This window comes from Callospermophilus lateralis, chromosome 5, assembly GCF_048772815.1.
Source record: "Callospermophilus lateralis isolate mCalLat2 chromosome 5, mCalLat2.hap1, whole genome shotgun sequence".
Taxonomy (NCBI): domain Eukaryota; kingdom Metazoa; phylum Chordata; class Mammalia; order Rodentia; family Sciuridae; genus Callospermophilus; species Callospermophilus lateralis.
In genome coordinates this window covers 123,286,960-123,310,889 of record NC_135309.1, presented here as the reverse complement: position 1 = coordinate 123,310,889, position 23,930 = coordinate 123,286,960, and the positions used below count along the sequence as shown (strand labels likewise).

The following is a 23,930-nucleotide window of genomic DNA, read 5'->3' as shown; positions in this document are numbered from 1 at the left end:
TTTCCATGCTGAGGTTTGAACTCAGAGCTTTGCACATGTGAGCCTAGTGCTCTACCAGTAAGCTATATTCCCAGCTGTTTTTTTTTTTTTTTTTTTAAATTCTGAGACAGGGACTCACTAAGTCTCTCAGGCTTGAACTTAGTGATGTAATGGGATGTAATAAGGTTCAATATCAGACGCATTGTAATCAGTCATAAAAATTTTTCACAAGAGTGTATACTGTATTGTTACATATTATGTGACATTCAGTAACAGGCAAAAATAATCTCTATGGTGAAGAAATTCAGACAAGGAGTGGCTTCATGGGGTGGAGTGGTGACTGGGATTGACTGAGAAGGAGCATGAGAGAACTTTTTGGGAGTGTTACTAATGTTCCACATTTTAGGTCTGAGTTGTTCTTGACAAAACTCACTAAAGGATGTACTTCAGATCGGTGTTTTTCACTATATGTAAATTTTACCTAAAAAACAAAATCAAACCTGTAAGCAAATACTGAATTCAATCATGCAAACACTGAAAAGTTTAAGTATTAAAAAACACCCATGCCTGTGCTTTGAAATATATTAACAAAAAGAGATGGATTAATAGATGAAGAGAAGGAGGCATAGATAAATAGATAAGGCAAATACAGAAAAATGTTAATTATAGAATCTAGATGATTTTTCAAACTTTTTTTATGGTTAAACAAATAATTTAATCATGTATATACTAAAATGTTTAATAATAAAAACTACTAATGCCTATACTTTGAAATGTATTAACAAAAAATATGAATTGACAGATCTATATATCTATCAATTAGATAGAAGGATGTATATAGATAAATAGATGTGTAATAAAGCAGATACAAAAAATGTTAGTTGATAATGGGTATGTATGAGTATTCACTATAAAATTCTTTCAACTTTTTATGTTTGAAACAAACCAACAAGGAGTTTTTCTTTCATTTAAAAAATTTCTTTTGGTGCTAGGGATTGAACCCAGGGTTTTACACACTGAGCTATAAACCCTCAGTCCTTTTTTAATTTTGAGACAGGGTATCACTAGGTTGCCCAGGCTGGCCTCAAACTTAAGGATCCTTCTGTTTTAGCCTCCTGAATAGCTGGAATTACAGGCACAAGTAACCACACCCTAATGGTAAACTTTAAAAAGAATGAATAAGGCTGATAACACCTGAAATCAATGCTCAATTTTAATATCAGATAAAAATTTCAATAAAACACTATGAAGTGGTTCTTCATGAAAGTATATCACTCCTATGAAATAGTTTCTGGGGAAAAAAATAATCAAACCCAAATTTGATTAAATCTGTAGCTCTTGGCACTTTTTAGTGAGGAGAGAATATGTTCAATGAGGTATAATAGTTTTCTTAATAACTGAATTATAAGGAAAAAAATCGAGAAGCAGATAGAACCTATGGTTAAAAGAGACAAATATCAATTTGCAATGTATAGAGCTTATTTGGATCTCAATTGAAAAAAATATAAAACAGACACACACACAAACACACACATATATACATACACATATACATTCCATGAAATAGCTGAGGTAATTAATACTAATTGAAAAACTGAGCATTTAAAGTACTTTAAATTATTTTGGTATAACAATGGTATGTGGTTATGTTTTTTAAAAGGCCTTGTCTTTTAGAGCTATGTACTTAAATATTTATGAATGGAATATGCCTGATGTTTTCTTGGAAACAATATGGGGTAGAATACACATAAAGTAAGATTGGTCACGAGTGCTATCATTGTTGAAGTGGGGTGATGGGTGCACATGGGGATTTATTATAAAATTCTTTCTACTTTCATATATATTTGAGATATTCCAAAATAAAGTTATACTGTTAAAAATTTTGGATTCAATATTATTGCTTGATAAAATAAAACTTCCAGTAATAATGTCTAATTAATACATCCAACATAGGACAAACTTAAAATAAATTACCATTCAGATTTTAAAGTGAAGTTTGTTTCCAAGTACGTTTCCCTTCCAGGATCCCACTGACACATCATTTTTCTTCCTTCATTCACAATGCAATTCAAGTTTTTAGGTTTTTCTGGGGGAACTAAAAGGAAATAATCAATTAAAAAAGTTTTATATCCACAAACATTGTCCAATTTATATACTCCCTTAGATAGAAAAACAAACCCAAGACAAAATTGTGGACATAATGAAAGACTGGTGACTAAAAAGTTAATTTCTTTCTATTAAAACTTTAAAACTCAATTATAGGTAGTAATACATATTTTATATCATAGCTGTCATTAACTAGTTTGTTTCACATTAATTTTCTACATAAAAATCAACTTTCATGGGCTGGGGATATAGCTCAGTTGGTAGAGGGCCTCACATGCACAAGTTCCTGGGTTCAAACCTTAGTACTACCCCCCCCCAAAAAAAAATATATATATATATATATATAAACTTTCATTAATAACTGGATTAAAAAATCAATAATAACAGGCAATTAAGTAGAAGCAAAATAATTCATTTATATTTCTGTTCTTACTGTTTTCTCAAACTCTACTGGAAGAAAAACAAATGCTGAAATTTTAATGGTTGAAGTGATTTGCAAATTTGGTAACCTGCTTTTGGACCATAGTTAACATTCTTTTCTTTTGTAAGATGGGTTGAAGCCAGGGGCATATAACCACTGAGTCACATCCCCAGCCCTTTTTAAAAAATATTTTATTTTAGAAACAGGATCTCCCTGAATTGCTTAGGGCCTAGCTACCTCAGCCTCCAGAGCCACTGAGATTACAGGCATGTGTCACCACGCCCAGCATAGCTTACATTCTTTACTATGTGTACTAAGAATTGTAATGCAAAAATAAAAAAAGAAGGGCTGTCTCCAGTATTTGTTTACTACCTTCAGGGAGCTGCTTTACATATGCATTTTAACAGCAATTAAAAAATACTGGATGTTACTATGAATATATTCACAGACTTCAAAATCAACAATAATTATTTTTGGGGGGTCAGGGTCTCAAGCCAAAATATTTTTCTAGAAAACTGGAAAAATGCTTGACTTTCATGAAACAAGAGAAAATCTCTGTTATTCTTTAGGATATCTGAATATTAATGAAAATGTAGGTCCTACTTCTATGCTTATTTTTTAAGTATGTCCAAAAGTCACTAAGCCCACAAGTTACCCCATTTCATAAATTTAATTCTAAAGGACAACACTAAAACTGTAGTTCAATAGTCATGACAAAATCAGAAATATGCCAAAAACTAAAAACAAAACTTACATCCTGAAAGAACTGTAATTCCATAAACATTCTGTTCAATTTGTCCGAATGTAAGAATGTTGCAAGTAAGCTGAAGATTTGGTGAAACTACATTTGTAAAGGTAACACTGGCTGCTGTTCTGTTTATGATGGTATATTGTTCCTTAGGAATAGTTAGATGGTTTGTTTTCCAGATAATGTAATTAGCATTTACATGAAAATAATCTATACATTTTTCCTTTAGCACACACACTGCAGTGAAATTAGAGCCACGTTCTATTATTGGAGATTCAGGGTTGATGTGACCACAGGGATCCAGAAGTTCACCTGAAAGAAGGAACAAAATTTTATAAAACATAAAAATAAACTGAGCAAAAGATGTAGTTCACTGGTAGAGTGCTTTCCTAGCATGTTTAAGGGCATAGGTTTGGTCCCCAGAACTGTTAAAAAAAAAAGAAAGATAGAAAGAAAAAAGTTTTTCTGGCACAAAATGGTTTCTGGCTGGTGTCACTCAATGTGATTCCTTGAATTTTCACTAAAATATTCCCTAAAAAAAAGAAACACAACTAAAAATGTGGTCTGAATTTAATGCTTAAATTTGTAAAGAAATACACAAATTACCAAACCGGATTAAGAAAATCTATACATGCTTCAGCTCATATTATAATATCTGAGCTTTTTCTGACTGACTGCAGCTTGACTCATATTTGTCCACCATCTGTCCTGTTCCTTGATTTGAACAGATCTTAATTAATTCTGCCTATCTCCAGAAGATAGGCAATGGTAGTCTCCTTTCTCCAGTTCTGAATGCTGCTGGGAGAAAGAGTGGTATAGATGGGGTACAGAAAGACAGAAACATATTATCCATGTAGCAAAATGTGGTCAAAAAAAGGAAATAGTAAGGGGGCAACAAAAACAGAATAGAACTAGATGACCAAATATATTAGTTTTAACAATAAATGTAGGGAATAGAATTTCCTATTTCTTTTAGGAATTCTTATTAGTCTTAATAAATGTATTAGTTATATTTAATGTAAATGTATTAGAAATTTAATAAATTACATTTATTTACATGTGTTAGAAATGTATTAGTTTTAAATGCATGGGATAAGATTTCCTAATAAAAAAACAAAAAATTAGATTGGGTCAAAAAATAAAATGTGCCAGCTATGGCAGCACACACCTGTTATCTCAACTCCTTGGAAGGCTAAAGCAGGGATTGCAAGTTTGAAGTCAGCCTAGGCAACTTAGTGAGATCTGTGTCAATAAAAATAAAAATAAAATAAAATAAAAGGGCTGGGGATATAGCTTAGTGGTAAAGCACTTGCCTACCATGCATGAGGCCTTGGGTATTCAATCCCTAGTGTCAAGAGGAAAAAAAAAAAAAAAAACCCAACTAAAAATTCTGTTGAAAGATTAGAATAGGCTAAACCTAATAAAACAAATTTGCAATAGAAAAAGTATCTATTTAGGTTTTTTCCTCCTTTCTTCTTTTTCTTAAAACAGTGCTGGGGATCAAACTTAGGGCCTTACAACATACACAATTCATGTGAAAATAATCTGAGAATATTTGTTCATTACTAGCTTAACATGAAACATTGCTATATAACAGAGCCACTAGTCAGACCATGTCTACTTCAGGTACTTTTTAAAATAAAGTGTAGTTTATTCAATCATTTTTATAATAATATAGCATAACTATCCTTTTTATAATGCTTACTGTGAGCTGGGCACTAGGCTATCTTCACAACAAATCTAGAGTTAAGGATCATTATTTTCTCTATCTTATAGACAGGAAAATTTGAGGCACAGATTAAATGAGTAGTCAAACTACTATATCTCTTAAGATGGAGAACTGGGGTGGTAACATGATGAGACACAGGTAAAGAAGACCAAGAAAAGAAGTAGGAGGGCAATGAGCATGTGCAGGATTAGAAGCCACATCCTAAAATAAATGATCAGGATAACGGGCTAAGTTTAGTTTGGGAAAGAGGGCCTAGAGACACAGAAAAGTGGTCCTTCAATACTTGAAAAGCTGAACTGTTGGGAGAGAAAACAGGTATATTCTAAATAAATAATTAATGGGGAAAATACAAAAAAGAAATTTGGGTTCAAGAATAAGAGAAGTTATGAACTGGGGATACAGCTCAGCTGGTAGAGTGCTTACTTCACATATACAAGGTCATGGGTTCAATCCCCAGCACCATCAAAACACCAACAAAAAAGAATAAGGAAGGTTAAATTGGATGTGATGGTGCTTGCCTGTAATCCCAGCTACTTGGGAGGCTGAGTCAGGAGGAACACAAATTCAAGGCCAACCTGAGCAACTTATTGAGTCCTGTCTCAAAAACTAAAAAGGGCTATGATGTAGCTCAGCAAGTGGTAAAGTAACACTGGGATCAATCCCCAATACTGCAAAACAAAAACCCAACAATAAGAAAAGTTAACTGAGGGTATAGCTCAGTGATACAGTGCTTGCTTAGCATGTGGGAGACCCCAGGTTTAATCCTCAGCACCACCATCTTTAAAAAAAAAAAAAAAAGGAAGGCCTTTCTAAGAAAGAAAGATTTTCCACATAAACTTTCTGTCCCCAAAGAAGTTGTATTGATATGATTTGGAGAGGGACTGATTTCTGATTTAAAGCAAGCTTTCTTAAACTATCTTGATGAAAGATCAGTATTTCCTTTATTCAATCCATCACAGACTACACTTTTTGTTTGCTACGTTCACTAATCCTGTGCTGGGATGTCCTGGCTACACCAAATTGTTAAAAGAGTTTCTAAATGTGTGTTCTTTATTTCTGCATTTATCTCACTATGGACCAGTAATGACCAGTTCTCAGATGGGCATCAGGCTATGAACTATAATTTAAATAGTACTTTTTCAGCTATCTCTTCATTATAGTAATACAACCACACTACTCAGAGACATTTCTGGCAATTACAAGAATGAAGTGCTAAGATTTAACATATTTTTCTCCTTTTCTTTTAATATTTTCTTTTGCTCTCCCCACCTTATAGTTACTGTAAAATAACTAAATAACATTTATGATTACTGAATGAGAACTTACATAAAACAAATCATCAAGAATATTTTTTATTTATTTAAATCATTTTAAGGCAACATTATACACTCAATAACACTAGAAAGAATAAACACATAAGCATAATAACGTATTATTGAACATAAGCTTAATTATATAAAAACACGTAAACCTAATTTGTGGAGATAGAATGTAGGGCATTTCTTTAACCTTACCTATAGATTCAGTTGTGAGGAAAATAAGCAAAGCTTTCACTAGCCAAATCTGCAACGTCAACATCTTGCACAGATATTTCTGTAACACACACATTTAATATTATTTTTAATATTTTTATATACACATAGTTTAAAACAATTTTTTTGTTTCCATTGTGTAATTGTTTTCTAACTGGTGGTAAAACTTTTATGAGAATGCAGAAAGCTAGTCTTCAAGATATTTTTCTTTATTTCTGCTTAAATTATTACATAAAATGACTGAAAAACATAATTTATACTTTCAGCTTAAGAGACCAATCCTGTTTCTATATTTTATGAAGTCTAATACATCAGTAACTGAGATTAAGAACTTCAGAGACACAATTTCTTCAAGGCAAAATCCACTATTAGTAACCTTAAAAGACACTTGATAAGTGGAAAAAGAGTTTATAATTTATAACGTGACCAAAAATATTCCCTAATATATGAAAAATGGCTATAAATCACTAGAAAACTCTAATACCTACTAGAAAAACAAGCAAAAATATTTGAAAGGCAGTTTATAGGAAAGGAAATATAAGTAAACAAAATGTATGAAAGATACTTTCAAACTCACTGGAAATGAGGGATGAAAATTAAAAATACCCAGATAAGAATGAAAAATTAAGCAGCCACTTTATCAAGTTAAAAGCACTCTAAGACTTGAAATTTCTACTTCTAAGAATGTACCTAGAAAAATTAAAATACATGTCTACATGAAGACATAATTAAGTGTTCATAGCTTTACTCATAATTGTCTCAAACTGGAAGTAACCCAGAACAGTATTCAGCAATAAATGGGAATGCATTAGTAATACTAGCAATACATGCAATAGTATGAATGAAGCTCAAAAGCATTATGTTGAATAAAAGAAGCCAGATACAAAGGCTGTACTATGTAATTCTATCTATAGTAAATTCTAGAAGTAGCAAAACTAAGGTGACAGGTGGCAGATCAGGGGTTTCCTGCACTGAAGTAGAGAAGGGACAAAATAAACTTTTTTGAGTGATAGAAATACTCTATGTCATGATTATGGTGATGGCTATAAGATGCTATACATTGGCCAAAATTCATTGAATTGTGTCAAGAACTGCAAAGGTTCTGAGGTGAGATTTTTACCTTACGTTTGAGCTAACAAGTTAGCCTGCCAGAGTTTCAGGGATACTGGCAAAAGATGAGACTTCTTAAGTCACAGACATAAAACTTTGTTACTCTTAACAACAGCAGTCATCAGAGTACTTTTTAAAGTGCAGTACTTTTTAATGTGCCAGATACTGGAGCCCCAATTCCCACAGGGTATTGTGAAGAGTCAGGTGGCACCTTACAGGAGAAAGACCAAGCTTAAGAAACTCAAATCTTTAAAAAATGAGCAGGAAACATGCTTGATATTTACTCTGGAGGGAGACATTATCTCTGTCTTCTAATGCTATTAGAAAACCTGCCCCCCCTCCTTTGCAATACAGGGAGACACCAATTCTATCTTCCAATAAACTTGAAAAGATAGTTCAGAAAAAAAGGCAGTCAGGGCTTTTGCTTAGAAGACTGCAGAAATGCAAAAGATTCATGGGTTTCCTATCAAATTGTACACCAGGAATTGGTAAATTTTGCTATTTATAAATTAGACCTCAATTATAACCAAACAAAAGCTACACAAACAAGATTTAGAGCCAAATGAAACCAATTCTTAATTCTTCCAAAGATATACAGAAGAACATTCCCTATCAGTAAAGATTGGGGATCTAGCCTCAATAGCAAAGCATATGCTTAGTATGCCTGTAGGCTCTGGGTTCAATCCCTACCACCAAAAAGAAAAAAAAAAAAATACATTATGGTATATTTTTTCAAGTAACTGAGAAATGACAATAACAAAGAATTATTTGCAAGTACACATGGCACGTATGAATCTCACGTATAATACAGAATGAAACAGACCAGACATTTGAAAAGGTACACCCCACATGGTTTCCCTTATATTAAGTTCAAAACAAGCAAAATTTAACTTTTGGTGATAGAGGTCAAAGAGCAGCTATTTTTATGTAGGGAAAAGGACAAAAGGGAACATTCTAGGGTGTGGGGCAGGTTCTGTATTTTGACCTGGACAATGTTAAGAACTCACTGGGTTGTATGCTCATGAGGTCTGGACTTTACTACATATGAAAGTAAACAAAAACAAACCAAAAACGATCTCTATACCATTCTTACTTAAAAATATTGACAAAAACATAAATTCCAGAAAGTTATCAACATTGTTGTGAGACTAAAAAATAAAGGCCTCATTAGACACTTGCAGGTTACAGCACAAATTAATTTAGATCCTTAATAAATCGTACACTTAAAACTAAATATTGTTTGTAAATTAGATCTTAATTAAAAACAAAGATGGCTGTACTCAGATAAGGTGCATAGCCATATAAAGCATACTGCAATATCAGTTAAAAATTAATACATATACATTTGAATCTAATGATTTTATTTCTAGTTATTTTTTCTTTCAGATATGAGCAAAACAACACATGTATAATGTTATTCACTGCAGCACTCTTTTCAACAGTAAAGGGTTGAAATAACCTAAAATTTTTTGATAGGCCACTAAATTATGGTATGCCTAAACACTGTATACATATAGTCATTAAAAAAAAAAAAATTCTAGGCAGGGCACGGTTGCGTATGCCTGTAATTCCAGCTACTTGGAAGGCTGAGGCCTTAAGCAACTTAGTAAGAACCTGTCTTAAAAAAAAAAATACAAAAAAGGGCTGAGAATATAGTTCACTGGTAAAATACCCCTGGGTTCAATCCCCATTAGTACCCCCCAAATCCTGTGTTATAGATACATAACATAATCTAAGGTATATTGTTAAGGCACAGGATGTATATCTGCTATTGTTTGTCAGTAAACAAAATTAAAAAGAAAACAAAATATACTCATTTCATTATTTATAAATAAAGTATTTCTAGAAAAGATAAAAATTTAATGTTGGCTGTGACTGGGTGTTTGAGAAACTGGAGTGGGAGGGAAACTCTCTACTATACTTTCTTTGGAATTTTTCAATGATGTACCAATTTTACTTTAGAACTTATACAAAAATACAGTTTGGGCTGGGAATGTAGCTTAGTGGTAGAGTACTTGTGTAGCATGTGCAAGGCCTTACTTTCAAGTTATGAAACATACAATTTAAATAAAAAAGAATGTGTAAACTTTTTTTCCTAAGTAAAACTATGGACTTTTTGATTGGTGCTTCACAGTATTACACTTAGAACAGAGTATTCTTTTATTAAATATATAGTTCTAGGGGCTGGGGTTTGTGGCTTAGTAGTAGAGCACTCACCTAGCACGCGTAAGGCCCTGGGTTGGATCCTCAGCACCATATAAAAATAAATAAAATAAAGGTATTGTGTACAACTACAATTAAAAAAATAAATATTTTTAAAAATTATAGTTCTAACTTGACTATGTATTTCCTAACCATGTAAATCACTTTGTACAAAACAGATAATAAACTGTTCAGACCACATTAGGAGAGGTATAAAAGAATTAATTTGCAGAGGCCATTTTCTTCCACCTGTTTCTTCCCTTACTCCCCAACTTTAAATAGTCTAACTTAGGAATGGGGACACAGTTCAGTGGCAGAGCACTTGTTAACATGTACAAGGCCCTGAAATTGATTCCATGCAAGGTTAAAAAAAAAAAAAAAAAAAGGTGGTGGGGGGGAGCGCTTTAAATAGCCCCATACTAGAAAATTCTGCCACAATGTTTAACTGCTCATGAAAACAGAAAACAAAGAAAATATGTGTGGTAATGTGAACCTGACCACTGATTCCACCAAATACCTCGGCTAACATTGTAAAGATTTCTCTACAGTTCTGGAAAACTGTCAATCTTTCTATTGATGTACCATATTCTTATAATAAAATTCAAAACAAAATATTTATGATTATAGTGTAAATATTTATGATTACTTCAAAGCACTCATTTAACTGAGCAGTGCATGAGACACAAGTAAAAGGACACAAGCAAAGAGGGGATTCATATTTGCAGTTATAGCACAAAGTACCGTTTCTTAATTTTAAAGATTATTATTGAGATGCGAGAGGGAACATCTATTAAAGCACTTGATTTCATATATAAATCTAAGAGATGGAGATAACAGCAGCACTTTATAAAATATATGCAATACAGCTAACTTTATTTGGGAGCTCATCTTGTTTTAAAATTGACAGAACTAACAATATTCTGCTTATTTTTCCCTTTCATTTTATTGACAGTAAACACTCAATTTAAAATTCTATTAATAGTACTACCCTCTCCTCACTTTCTGTATAATTTTCTATGCATATATTGCAACAATCCTGCATACATTTATTTTCCTTATAATCTGCACATCTATAAAGCCAAATCATGACTTGTAGACAGACAAAGCAAAGAAATGAGTGATTCTTCTATGACAGTAGTTCTTCAACCATGGTAGTTCAACATAACAGTGTTAAAAGTAGCTATGAAATATATCATAAGTAATTTGCTACTATTAATGTTAAAGTAACAAAGTTTATGAATGACTTATTTAAAAAATTAGAATATGAGATAACTGTTATAGTTGTTATTCTCATTTACTTTGATTTCCATGGATTTTCTTAGGTAGGAGGAAAAGTGTAGAGATACAATTGATGAATATTTAGTAGTTGTGACTCCTTATAAATTATTTTTATTGCCCATAATTGTGACTTTTGTTATTTTCTTTTTCTTAAAAATATAACTCAAGAACAAAGAAAAACCATGAAAGATGCATCAGAATTACATTATACATAAGGAGGAATATCAATGTGAATTTTGTTACCATGGTAAAATTACTACTATAATTGTAGAATAGCATGTGAAGTATAATTATAAAATAAAAAGCAAAATCGTGCGTGAGGCACTGGGTTCGATTCTCAACACCACATAAAAATAAAAATAAATATATTGTGTCCACCTAAAACTGAAAAATAAATATTTAAAAAAAAAAAGCAAAACCATATATTGAGTATTAAGTTGAACAGGGATTAGGATGAGGAAAATTTCTGTTATCTTTTATAGTACATTGTTAATTTAAATAAATTTGCAAAATGCTGATCATATCTACATTAAATAATTAAACTAATTACTTAAAATGATCTACCCTCAGCTCTATTTCACTAGAACCAATTATGAGTTCATTAACACTTGGATACTATTTTACCTTACACAAAATACTTTCACATAAATTATTTTACTTGATTCTCCTACTATCCTAGGGAATCAGGTGGGTAGGAAAGAGATTATTTACTGGACTTTTGCAAAGAAAAGACAAAAGTTCAGATGAGACAAATTACTTACCCCAAATCACAAAATTAGTAAGTGAAGGAGCAGGAATTTGAAACTAAGTCTTCTGCCTCCAAATGTCATGTTCTTTCTATTGGGTTTTGCTGTAAAGAGAGAACAGCCTTGTTCAGAAAGCCAACATATTGGTAACATTTATTATACATGTGCTTCTAAAATCCTTATCTGCTATTAGATTTTCAGGTTTGCACAAAGTATCCCATTTTAGAGACCTTCTGAACTTCAGAATAAAATAATCTCAAAAACACTTGTGTAAGAATATTAAATAGCCTAGTTTTTTTTTTTTTAAACCGTTTTTCTTTCTTTCTTTCTTTCTTTTTTCTTTTTAAGACAGGGTTTTTCCATGTTGCTCAGGCTGGCCAGAAACTATTGGGCTCAAGTGATCCTTCTGTCACAGTTTCAGAGAAATTGGGACCACTTCAGCCCAGTAGTATGTTTAGATACACACTTGAAAACACTAAGGCTCACTTACACTTAATTCCAAATTCCTTAATATCTATGGAATACCACAGAAATGTGAAAGGGATGCTTTGCTGAATTCAACAAAAGCAGCAAGGCAGTGCTTTGACAGAATCCTAACTTTTTTGTCTTTTGATAGCACTAAATTAAAACTGCTGATTTTCCAACTGCAACGTATTCTATGCATGTAGACACAAATTCATTTTAAGGTTTGCTCAGTGCTAGGTTAAATTCTAGCATGAGTAGTGGTGGCTCCTTTTCTGAAATATAGTTAAGTTAAAACTTGGTCAAAGAATGGAATCTTCCATCACTGTTTAAAACACATTAGGTTAAATTCTAGCATGAGTAGTGGTGGCTCCTTTTTGAAATATAGTTAAGTTAAAACTTGGGCAAAGAATGGAATCCTCCATCATTGTTTAAAACACATTAAGCCTTTGATATAATTTAATAACACAAGAAACCATATTTATAATATTTTAAAAATTTTAAGTGAAAAGCGGAAAAATGCCAGGTGGAAATGCCCTATAATTCTACCAAATAGCCTTGCAAAAATTTCTATGAATACATTATAACTTTATATTGTTTAAATATATACTTTCTACTTTACAAAGATAGGATCACAAGTGATAAATATTCTATTACTTGCTTTTTTCACTTAACACTATATATTGCACATCTATATTAATACAAAGATTAATTCCTGCCAGGTGCAGTGGTACTCGCCTGTAACCCCAGCAACTCATAAGACCAAGGCAGGAGAATCTACAAATTCAAGACCAATCTTAGCAACTTAGGGAGACATGCCTCAAAATAAAAATAAAGGACTGGGGATGTTACTCGGTGGCAAAGTACCCCTGGGTTCAATTCCCAGGTCTGGGGGAAAGAAAATTCTTATAGCCTTTGCTCAAATTCCCCCTAATATAGAGATCTTCCCTGATGACAATGTATTGCTTATTTTGGCTCTTTTCCTATTTTAGTCTCCATAAACTTAAGACCTACTATGCAGGATAGCAAATATTCTATGTAAAGGGTCAGATAATAAATTTTAGATTTAATGTGCAATTAGGCAACTTTGCTACTGGAGTGCAAAATCAGTTATAGTTAATATGCAAACAAGTAGGCATGGCTGTTTCCATATAACTTTATAGACTGCAAGCTGGGTTCGGTCCACAGGCCAGTTTACCAACCTCTGTTCTAGAATAACATATAATGTACTTATTTTGCTTAATTATGTTATGGGTTTAATCACATTCCCCTAAAGATATGTTGAAGTCCTAACTCCCAATATCTTAAAATGTGACCCATTTGGCAATAAAGCCATGGCAGATGTAATTAGTTAAGATGTCATACTGGAATAGGATGGGCTCTTAGTATGCCATGACTGCTGTCCTTTTAAGAAGAGAAAGACACACAGAAAAATGTCATGTGACAAAAAAGGCAGAGACTGGAATGATGCTGCTGCAAGCTAAGAAAGCTATAACCAGAAGCTAGGAAGAGGTAAATGCTTCTTTCTAGACTCATGATTTCTATATTCTAGAACCTTGAGAGGATAAATTTCTGCTGCTTTAAGCCACCCAGTTTGTGGTAGTTTGTTACAGTAGCCCTAGGAAATGAATACATTGTCTATATTACCAAAACCGAATGTAAGCATATAAGGTAGAAATTTTGTCTATTTTGTTCCCTGCTATATTCCTAGAATCTAGAATCATACTTAGCATAGAAAGCACTTGACATATGTCAGATGAAGAAACACTTCCATTTTTGAATATGTATATTCAAAATTTACTGTAATTTAGCGCCGAGTCTTTGTAAGGACAGATGGTTTAATTTTGGGGGAGGAAATACCAGGAGTGGAATTGCTAGGTCATTTGGTTAAGTGTGTATTCAGCTATATATTCTCTTTGGTGATATATCTGTTCAAATAGTCTGTCTATTTTTTAATTAGATTTCTTGTTTTCTTATCACTAAATTTTGAAAGTTTTAAAAATATATTCTGAATGCAAGGCCTTTGTTAGAAAATTTATTTGCACATAATTTTTTCCCTGTGGTTTAGTCATCTTCTTAATATTGTTTTTTGAAGAGCAGAAGGTCTGATTTAATGAAGTCTATTTTAACGGACTCTGCTTTTAGTGTTGTATTTAAGAAATATTTTCTGAAAGTCACAAGGTTTTCTTTCTCTTGTTTTCTTCTCCAAGTTTTATGTTTTATGTTTAGGTCTTTGAATCATTTGAATTAATATTTATACAGGGCATGAAGCAGAAATCTAGTTCATTTTGTAATATGAATAGCCAATTATTTTAGCATCATTTTTTGAAAATGCTATTCCTTCTTAAGAGAACTGCCTTTTGCACCTTTGAAAAAAATTAGTTGTTTATATATATATGTAGATTTATTTGTGCTTTTTCATTTCTAGGAGTGGGCAAATTTTCATGTAAAGGGATAGAAAGTAAACATTTTTGGCTTTGAGGGCCATGACGTTTCTGCTGCAATTGCCAATCTACTGTTGTGGCACAAAAGTAGCCAAGATAATAAATGGGGATTGCTGTGTTATTATACTTTATAAAAATAGGAGGTGAGCTGCAGTTTACCAAATCTTGTTCTGTTCCATTAATCTATTTACTTATCTTCATGCAACTACTACACTGTCTTGATAATTATAGCTTTACAAGTCTTGAAATCAGTGTTTTGTGGGCACTTTAAAAAAATCAGCTATCATGCCTTTCTTTATTCTTTTGCATGAAAGGTCTTTTTATGCCTCTGTCTGTGTATAGGATTTATATGTTATCAATTTGATTGAGCGACTGAGCAACCTTTTTGTGATGCCCCTTAGCATAGTTTTCATCATGTTTCTTATACTTGAAGTTTGTTGAGCTTTTTAGAGATGATATCTGGGGCTAATTATATTCCTTCTATTGAGGTAAGACTTTTTTGTATATCCTCCCTAATATCCCAGGAACCAATATGTTTTCTAGCCTGGCTGGTAAGAACAGGTACTATTTCAGACTTTGTGAGAATGTCAGGCCTTGTTACTTCTAATTCTTTTTTTTTTTTCAGTTTTTTTCCCCTGGCCCTTCAGTAGTTTCTTTATATGCTCACACTGATCATTAATCAGCTGAATAGTTGAAAGGGACCTCTGAACCTTTCCAAAGTTCTCTGTAGTGTCCTCTTTTCTGTATTATTTTGTTCTATTGACTCTACTAGCCACTTTTACCTCCCCAGACACATCCTTCAAATTAATAGTATCCAATAGTCTCAGTCTTGGGTTTCCTACCTGTGTCATAGCTTAAAATGTCTCAATGCAGTGAGCAAGGGCAACTGCAGGGTTCACCTCATTTGTTTCTCATCTCTCAAGATCACTGTCTTGGTTGGCCTGTTGATGTGTGCCTGTAATCCTGGATAATTTAAGTGGCTGAGGCAGGATTGCAAATTCAAAGCCAGTCCAAGTAATTCAGTGAGGCCCCTGGCAATTGAGACCCTGTCTCAAAAAATAAAAAGGGCTGGGGGGCTAGGGTTGTAGCTCAGTGGTAGAGTGCTTGCCTAGCACATGTGGGGCACTGGGTTCGATCCTCAGCATCTCATAAAAATAAATAAATAAATAAACAAAAGTATTGTGTCAAATTACCACTAAAAATTTAAAAAAGTGTGTGGGGGGGCACACTGGGGATGTGGTTCAGTGGTTAAGATGCCCTGGGTTCAATTCCCAAAACCAAATAAATCAACATCATTATATTTCATCATCTGATGTTCAGTCTTTTTAAATATATATATATATATATATATATATATATATATATATATATAAAATAAAAACCATAAATATATATATACACACACACACACACACACACACACACACACACACACATATTTATATGTGTTTTTTGGTTGTTTCAGGTATAGGAGTAAATCCATTCTTTGTTATTCCATCTTGGTCAGAAATGTAAGTTGTACATACATTTGGATACCAAATAAATAAAAATTACATAACAAAAGTATTGTCAAAATTATTATGAACATTTGTGTGAAAAAGCCTGAATACATTTGAAAACAAAACCAAAATGTAAACACTAACAAGTACTTAGCTTAAAAATGTAAGCATATAAACCTATAGCAATGGTTTTCCATTCCATGGTTTCAGTTACCTATAGGCAATCAAGGCCTGAAAATATCAAATAGAAATTCCAGAAGTAAAAAATTCTTAAGTTTGAAATAACTTAATATATTATTATTATGTTCTACCTTATTATTAGTTATTGTTGTTGATTTCTTCTTGTGCCTAACATACATATTTTTATACATGCATATTCATAAATATGCATGTATAAAATATATAGCATTTATGGGTTTAGTACTATTAATGGTTTCAGATGTCCTTGAAACATCTTGGATTATAGCCTCTGTAGACAGAAACAGACTACCATATTTCAAAATGAAAAAGATATTAATGATACTATATTAATAGATTAAAGAAGAAAAACAACACATCAGTCTAACAGTTGCTTGAAAAGCATCTGGTAATATTCAATAACTGTTAACCTAAAATTTAAAAATAATAACAAAGCATCAGAAAACTAAGAACTTTTTGTCTCTTTTGAGACTATCATTTTAATAAATATGAGCAGGAATCTGAACCAGATTGCCTGTGTTCTGATCTCAGACCCTCATTTTAGAAAAGTTATATAATATTCCTCACTTTTTTTTCCTTGTCTATAAAACTGGATATAACATCACTACCTACTTACCACCTAGGAATGCTGTAAAGATTAATCAACACACAAAATGCTCAGAATCTTTTGGTTGATAGTAGATACTCAATAAAGGTAACAGCTACCAGTAGTACAGACCTTGCTGTTGCTGCTTTAAGTACTACTATAACAAACCTACAGTAAGCATTCATAGATTTAAAGGTAAAAATTGGAAGATTCCTATTAAAGTCAAGATTCAGACAAGATGATTTCAGTCACATTTATTCAACACTGATCTAGAAGGGGGAACCAAAAATAAATAAGATCAAATGTAAAAAGAAAAAAATTGTAGGTAAGATTGTCTATCAAAAATGAGAAAATGACAAACTACTAGAATTATTGAGTTTAACTTAGTAGTTGAACAAAAGATTGTCAAAAATTACAGCTTCCCTATACATCAATAATAACCAATTAGAAATTATAATAGGAAAAAAATCCTCATAAAAGCCCCCCAAACCATAATATTTAGAGAAAATATAATCAGAACTATGAAAGAACTTTATGGAGACAACTATAAAATCTTACTAAAAGGTGCATTAACAATGTCTAAGATCTTTATGTAAAAGGGGGGCATGCTAGGGATTTAGTTCAAGTGGTAGAGTGCTTGCCTAGCATTCATGAGGTTCTGGATTGGATCCCCAGTACCACTCTTTCTCTCTCACACATAAAACCTCAAATAATCAAATAAATAAATAAATATAGTAGCTATCAATTATTCACAAAATAATATATAAATGCAATACAATTTTAACCCAAACAGCAAAGGAGTTTTCTTAGGGAATTTTGCAAACCAATTTAAAATTTCATATAAAAATTTTTAAAATAGCCAAAAGCCAATTCGCTAAAAGTATAAAGAGAATATTTGCTGTACCATCATCCATTAAGACACACTGGTAGAATAATTAAAACATGACTAGTACAGGAGAATACACAATGAAATTAATGGCACAAAATAAAAGACTCAAGGACATATACAAATTTATAGGCTGGGCACAATGGTGTGCCTATTGTTCCAGATACTCAGAAGGCTGAGGCAGGACAGTTTAGGCCAGGAGTTTGAGGCCAGTCTGGGCAACTTAGTGAGATCACATCTCAAAAACAAGAACCAAACACATATACATACACAAAGGAGAAATTTAATATCTGAAATATTTAAAAAGGCATCTTATATTAATGGGCTAAAAAGGACTGACTATTCAACAAATATTACTGGGACAACTGGTTCCACAAACAAAAACAATAACAAAGAGCCCTATTCCATCCGGTGCACACAACACTCCAGATTTATTACAGAACTAAGTACAAAAGCAAAATTATAAGTGTGCCAGAAGAGAATATGAAATGTATTAATGACCTCACAGTAGAGAAGGCCTTTTACAAATTATCTTTGACTATTTTATTAGCCAAATGAAGAGATTTCAAGTGTACTTTGATAAGCATCCAGGTTCTCAACATTGCTTAAGAAATAAAACATGACAAACTGGGTGTTGTGGCACATGCCTATAATCCCTGTAATTTGGGATGATGAAGCAGGAGAATCAAAAGTTTGAGGCCAGCCTGAGCAACTTAACAGGAACTTATCTCAAAATAAAAAAATATAAAAAGGGCTTGGGATGTAGCTCAGTGGCAAAGTACCCCTTAGTTCTATCCCTAATACAACAAAAAGGAAAGAAAGAAATTATAAATGTAATTGGAGCCAAATAAATAATTCTTATAGTCAAGAAGTTCAAAGTTTAGAGTGAGAAAATTAGGGTAAGAGTTTCCTAGACAGAGAAAACAGCAAACACATGAGCTATAAATCATTGATTCTAATTGTCAATTAAGATTAACAATGGTAAAATCCCAGGACACCAGTCTACTGACCAGAGTTGTGCTATACAACATATAGCTCTAATGAGTTTACTTTAAACTAGGTGGTGGGATTGAGGGGGCACATATAAAGCAGAACACCCAAATGAAAGAAATTATGCTACTCAGGAAGCAGGAGTATCCCAAATTCCAGGCCAGCCTGGGCAACTCAACAAGATTCTGTTTCAAAATAAAATTTAAAAAGGCATTGGGGATGTAGCTCAGTGGTAGAGTAGGGCCCTGCATTCAATCCCCAGTACTGCCAAAAACAAAAACAGAAAAAGACTGTGTGGAAGACACTGACATTAAACCCAATTCAGAAGTAACAATTAAGCCAATCTCCATTAGAGCAAAGGATGAAACTGATTAATGAAGAGAAAATGAAAAAATTGAGGCAAAACAATTTTGAATTTATTGTGCTAAAGGGAATGAAGTTCTGCTCGGATATGTATACATGAAGCTTTAAAGCAAAAATTAAAACAAAAAACACCCCAATAATCTACACAACAGTCATATTAACAAAGTTCTCTTATTCATGATCAATCAGATAACTTATTTCTTATTAAATTTCACTAAAATATACCATATAGCCTTGAGGAGGGGGATCTATAGCCTTCTGACAACTGTTTCTGGTTCCTGTGTAACTAAATGATATAGTTGAGTCTTATCTCTTTTACTGAATTCTCTGGCTATGAATAATAAAGTATTTGGCAGCTACTTTTAAAATGCCAGTTTATTTGAATACATGTGACTACAACAATTACCTGAAAAATAAATAATTTTAAGAATTCTGGCTTGGATCTTTTTTTAAATTTCACCAGCATGTCATCATCTTGCATATTCTGCCTCTGACTCAAATCAATTTAAAAGGCCTAAAAACAGAACCTATATACATACATGTTCATGCACACACATATTGATACACACTTCTTTTTTTTTTAATTACGGGGGCTTACATTTTGTCCCCACATATAAACAACTCACCCTGTTCAATTGCCTGAGTCAGTATAGTCCTCTGTTCTCTTATTTGCCCATTACACTTTAGCTTTTCTCAGTTACAAGTTTGATCCAGATTTCTTTCACAATATCTTTCCCACTCATCTTTTTATCCTCTACCACAACCAATTTAATTTGGTCACCTCATTACTTATAACAACCTTTCTACTTCTAGTCTCTTTCCTTCCTCCCATTCTGAACATTGTCAGTGGATGAATCTTTCTAAAACACTACCTCTAAGCTGTCATTCATTCTTAAAAGCTTTTTAAAGGGTGAACAATAATGCCAAATATTTTAGCTACTTTAAGTACCTGCTTTTTCCAGTTGATCTTTCCCAATATTCAAATCTCTGTTCTTAAAAAAAAGCGAGGGGGGGGGGGCGGGGAATGGTGCTGGGCATGGGGGGGGACTGTAGTTCCTTACTATGTGGAAGGTCCTGGGTTCCATCCCCAGCACCTCAAAACAGATAAATAAAATCCTTTCTTTAGATTTCTCCCTCAAGTTACTTCACCACTACACTTCCAGAGAGAACTGCAAGCAATCTGGCTTTTACTCCAATCATGCTGAAATTATTTTTGTAGTTTTCCAACTGCAAAACAAATATTGACGTTCCTCATTCTGTTTGGCCTCACATGTCATTCACAGTTTGGTCTTACCTTTCATTGTTCTCTCCTATCATCTCTAGATTCTGAGCTCAGGCCACAGCACTACTAGACTTCCTCTAACATACCTTTTTCTTTCAGTGTGTGCGCTTCTTTATATGTTATGCCCTGTCTCTACAATGCCTTCCTGACTCAGCTTTACTGTTTATAACTCAGATGGAACATCTCTTCTGCGGAATTTCTCCCATTTTCACAAACATCTTTGTTCCCAATGAACTTTTATATAGTTCCCTAAAAGGATTCATAACTTTGCACAATAATTATTTTACACATCTCGATATTTAACATCTTTCAAGTACTCACTAAACAACTAATAGTGGGTATTTATTTATTTATCACTGTGCTGGGGATGGAACCCAAGGCCTTGCACATGCTAGGCCAGCTCTCTATATAAGTGGCTACATTTTCAGCCCAAGAGTGGGTTTAACAGACCTATGGTATGGCCATATTATTCTACTCACTGTTACTCAAGTATCCCAAATGAAAAAGCATATGTATGTATGGTTAAGGGATTCTGAAGCCACGCTATCTAGATACAAATTTAGGACCTACCACTTATTAACTAGGCAAGGTAATTAACCCTTCTGTGCCTGGCTTTCCTTTTGTGTAAAAAAGATACACCTATGAGGTAGAGGTTATGATATTTAAATACTTTATTAGGAGTAAAATGCCTACAATGGATACCAGTAGGAAATAAGCATTAAATATGTATTGGCTATTGTAATTAATATACCTTAGTTATTTCTGACCCTTTTCACATGAATAATCAACATTCACCCTAACATTTAACTGCAATGCCAATGTAATAGTCCTCTATTACATTCTTTAAGTTCCCATTCTACATTACATCCTCTGTTTTATATTATAAATGGGCTCCCACTATTTTTCCTTTTATCCAAATCTTACCCAGGTTTCAAGGCTGAACTCCAGCAGATTCTTTGTTCATTCCAATTCTTAATTGATCACTCTTTAACTTAAATATCTGTAACATTTTCTGTATTGCTCTATATTTAATTAAAACTGCTTTGCATCCATATAATTTTTCACATTGGTCAACCTAATTTTTTAAAACTCTTTGAAGGTCCTGATGACATATAGGCATCTTGTGAGTTCCTGTAGCAGGTAGTAACTGATGAGTTTTGTTGCATAAAATAATAAAGCTCAACAGAAATCTCAACTCTGATTACATTGCCTTTGCAATAAAAGAAATGGAGAAATCTGTGAGAACATTCCATGCTTCCCTAGGAGCCAAGATGCAAATACCAGGGAATTCTGACTGCCATTAAAATGAGAAGCTCTGAAATAGCTTCTGGGGGAAAAAACATGGCTACCTGTGTAGAGGAGTTCTGGTTTTACATTTAAGCTCCCCAACCAAATTGTAGCACTGAACTCTCTGTGAGAAATCTGTCAACACAAGATGTTTGTAGCAAAGGATTTGGAGCCACACAGATCTAGTTTACAGAGGGACCCTGAGCCTGTTTCCTTGTCTATCAAGTAGATAGTGTAACACCTACTTCACAGGTATATAATAATCAACATTCACCCAAACATTTAACTGAAATGCCAAATTCTCTTAAGAAAAAAAATTTAAATGAACTCAAAACACTGAAACTCATAAATAAAAATGAGAACATTTTGAGTTATATAAGAATATGCTTACTAGCTGGCAGCAATGTTTACAATGCTCTAAATTACCTATGAGAAACTTAAGTAATAGTATTATTAATACAGATATAAGATGAGGTAAATATTCTACTACAAAATTTATCTTTGACACTTCTTCTTAGTAATTTTTTTCTTCCACTTGTGATGAAAAACAAATGTCCAAATTATGCCCCAAAAGAAATATTTGGAAAGCACAGCCTAACATAGTCTCAAGTTGGTTTTGTAAATGCAGTACTCCAGTTTATAGTTCAAAAAATATTTCCAAATATGTATTAAAGTAAATTTAGGAAATCAAGATAATGGCGAACAGCTCATAAGATGATCTGAGTCAGTAATTTCAAATTAAGAGTTGTTCCAACTTGAAGCTGGCAGTCACACACAGTCTAAAGGGTTTGTTTACAGCATGGAACAAACTAAACTAAATATTCTTTTAGAAGGTTCATCCTGCCTTTCCAATAATAATTAATTATTTTAAAGCAGATAGTTGCTGGAATACAGCTATACAACTACACAAATAAAACCGAAAAAAGTTCCCTTTTAAAGAAAAAAAGGAAAAAGTGGTAAGCTTTATTTCTAACTTTAGTAAAGACCTTATTTTAAACCTGACATTTCTTTTTCAGTGTGAGGTTATGAAAAATGTTCAACCACAAAGAACAAAACCCTGTTACTTAGAAAAACCTTTAAATGTAGGGAAGAAAGGAAAAATTTAAAGATGGATTTGTTCTTTAGGATACAGCGGCATATGGGATTTGTCAGAACGATACATAGAAAAGATAAAAATAAATGTCAATAATATGTATAACTATTGTGAACTTACAACAATGCTGATTGTTACAATTTAAGGTTGAAAAGAAGGATCCGGGAGAGAAATCAAACTCAGAGTAGGGAATGAAGGGTCATGCACGGGGCTAAAGGCATTTAAGGGGAACTGGAAAAACGTGGGATCTGATAACTAGAGGTGGGATCTGATAACTAGAGGTACGGTCACCGAGGGAGTTCTGGGCGGGAGCTTCGGAAGGGTGTGCCAGCCTGTGAGCCGAGTGTGTGCGTGATCGGGTTAAGATCTGTACCTAAGATTGAGACATCTAGGTGACAAAGTTGGGGAAGTACAATTCGGAGGTGGGAGCAGGGAGAGAGAGGAATGTGGGGATTTCCAGGCTGAGACTGACAAGTTCGGGACTCGCGCGCGTCCGGGTCCGCCTCTCTCCCGCAACGGAGGCCCTTCGAGTGCCAGGTCGCCGGTCCGCGCCGACGAAGCCCCTACCCTCCCGCCACACCACCCTTCCTTCACCCCGCCCCGGCCCTCACCTCAGGCCGCAGCGCCTCGATCCTCAGCGTTTCCACCGCGCGCGTCCCCCTCGACGCCAGGCCCTGCCGGACCCGTCGGCCTGGCGGGCGCGGTGCTCAGCTTAGCGGAGTCCAGAGGTCCCCCACAGCTCCGCGAGTCCCCTAGCTGCTGGCCGGAACCGAGGTCGCCCGCAGCTCCTTCCCAGCGGACGCGGCGCGCGGCCCTCCTCCCGCGCCAGGGCGCAGCGCTCCCCTAACCCCGCCTCGCGGCGCCCCCGCCGCGCCCCGCCCCGCACCCAGGGCCTGTACGCTGATTGGCTCCCGAGAGTCTCAGCGCACCCCAGCATTGGCCCAGAGGCCGCCGACAGCGAGGAGGCGGGACTGCAGGCGGCTGAGATT

General features: G+C 34.0%; 1 protein-coding gene across 1 annotated transcript in view; it reads right to left on the bottom strand.

The window, feature by feature from the left end:
• Il6st (interleukin 6 cytokine family signal transducer) overlaps positions 1-23,760 on the bottom strand; it is a 44,830-nt gene extending 21,070 nt beyond the window's left edge. The window contains exons 1-5 of the mRNA XM_076857278.2: positions 23,553-23,760; positions 11,867-11,955; positions 6,498-6,576; positions 3,261-3,566; positions 1,954-2,074 (exon numbers count right to left, since the gene is read on the bottom strand). Of these exons, the coding sequence (XP_076713393.1) occupies positions 1,954-2,074; positions 3,261-3,566; positions 6,498-6,561 (491 nt within the window). The 5' untranslated portion in view covers positions 6,562-6,576; positions 11,867-11,955; positions 23,553-23,760. The remainder of the gene's footprint in view (positions 1-1,953; positions 2,075-3,260; positions 3,567-6,497; positions 6,577-11,866; positions 11,956-23,552) is intronic.
• Positions 23,761-23,930: the final 170 nt, after the last annotated feature.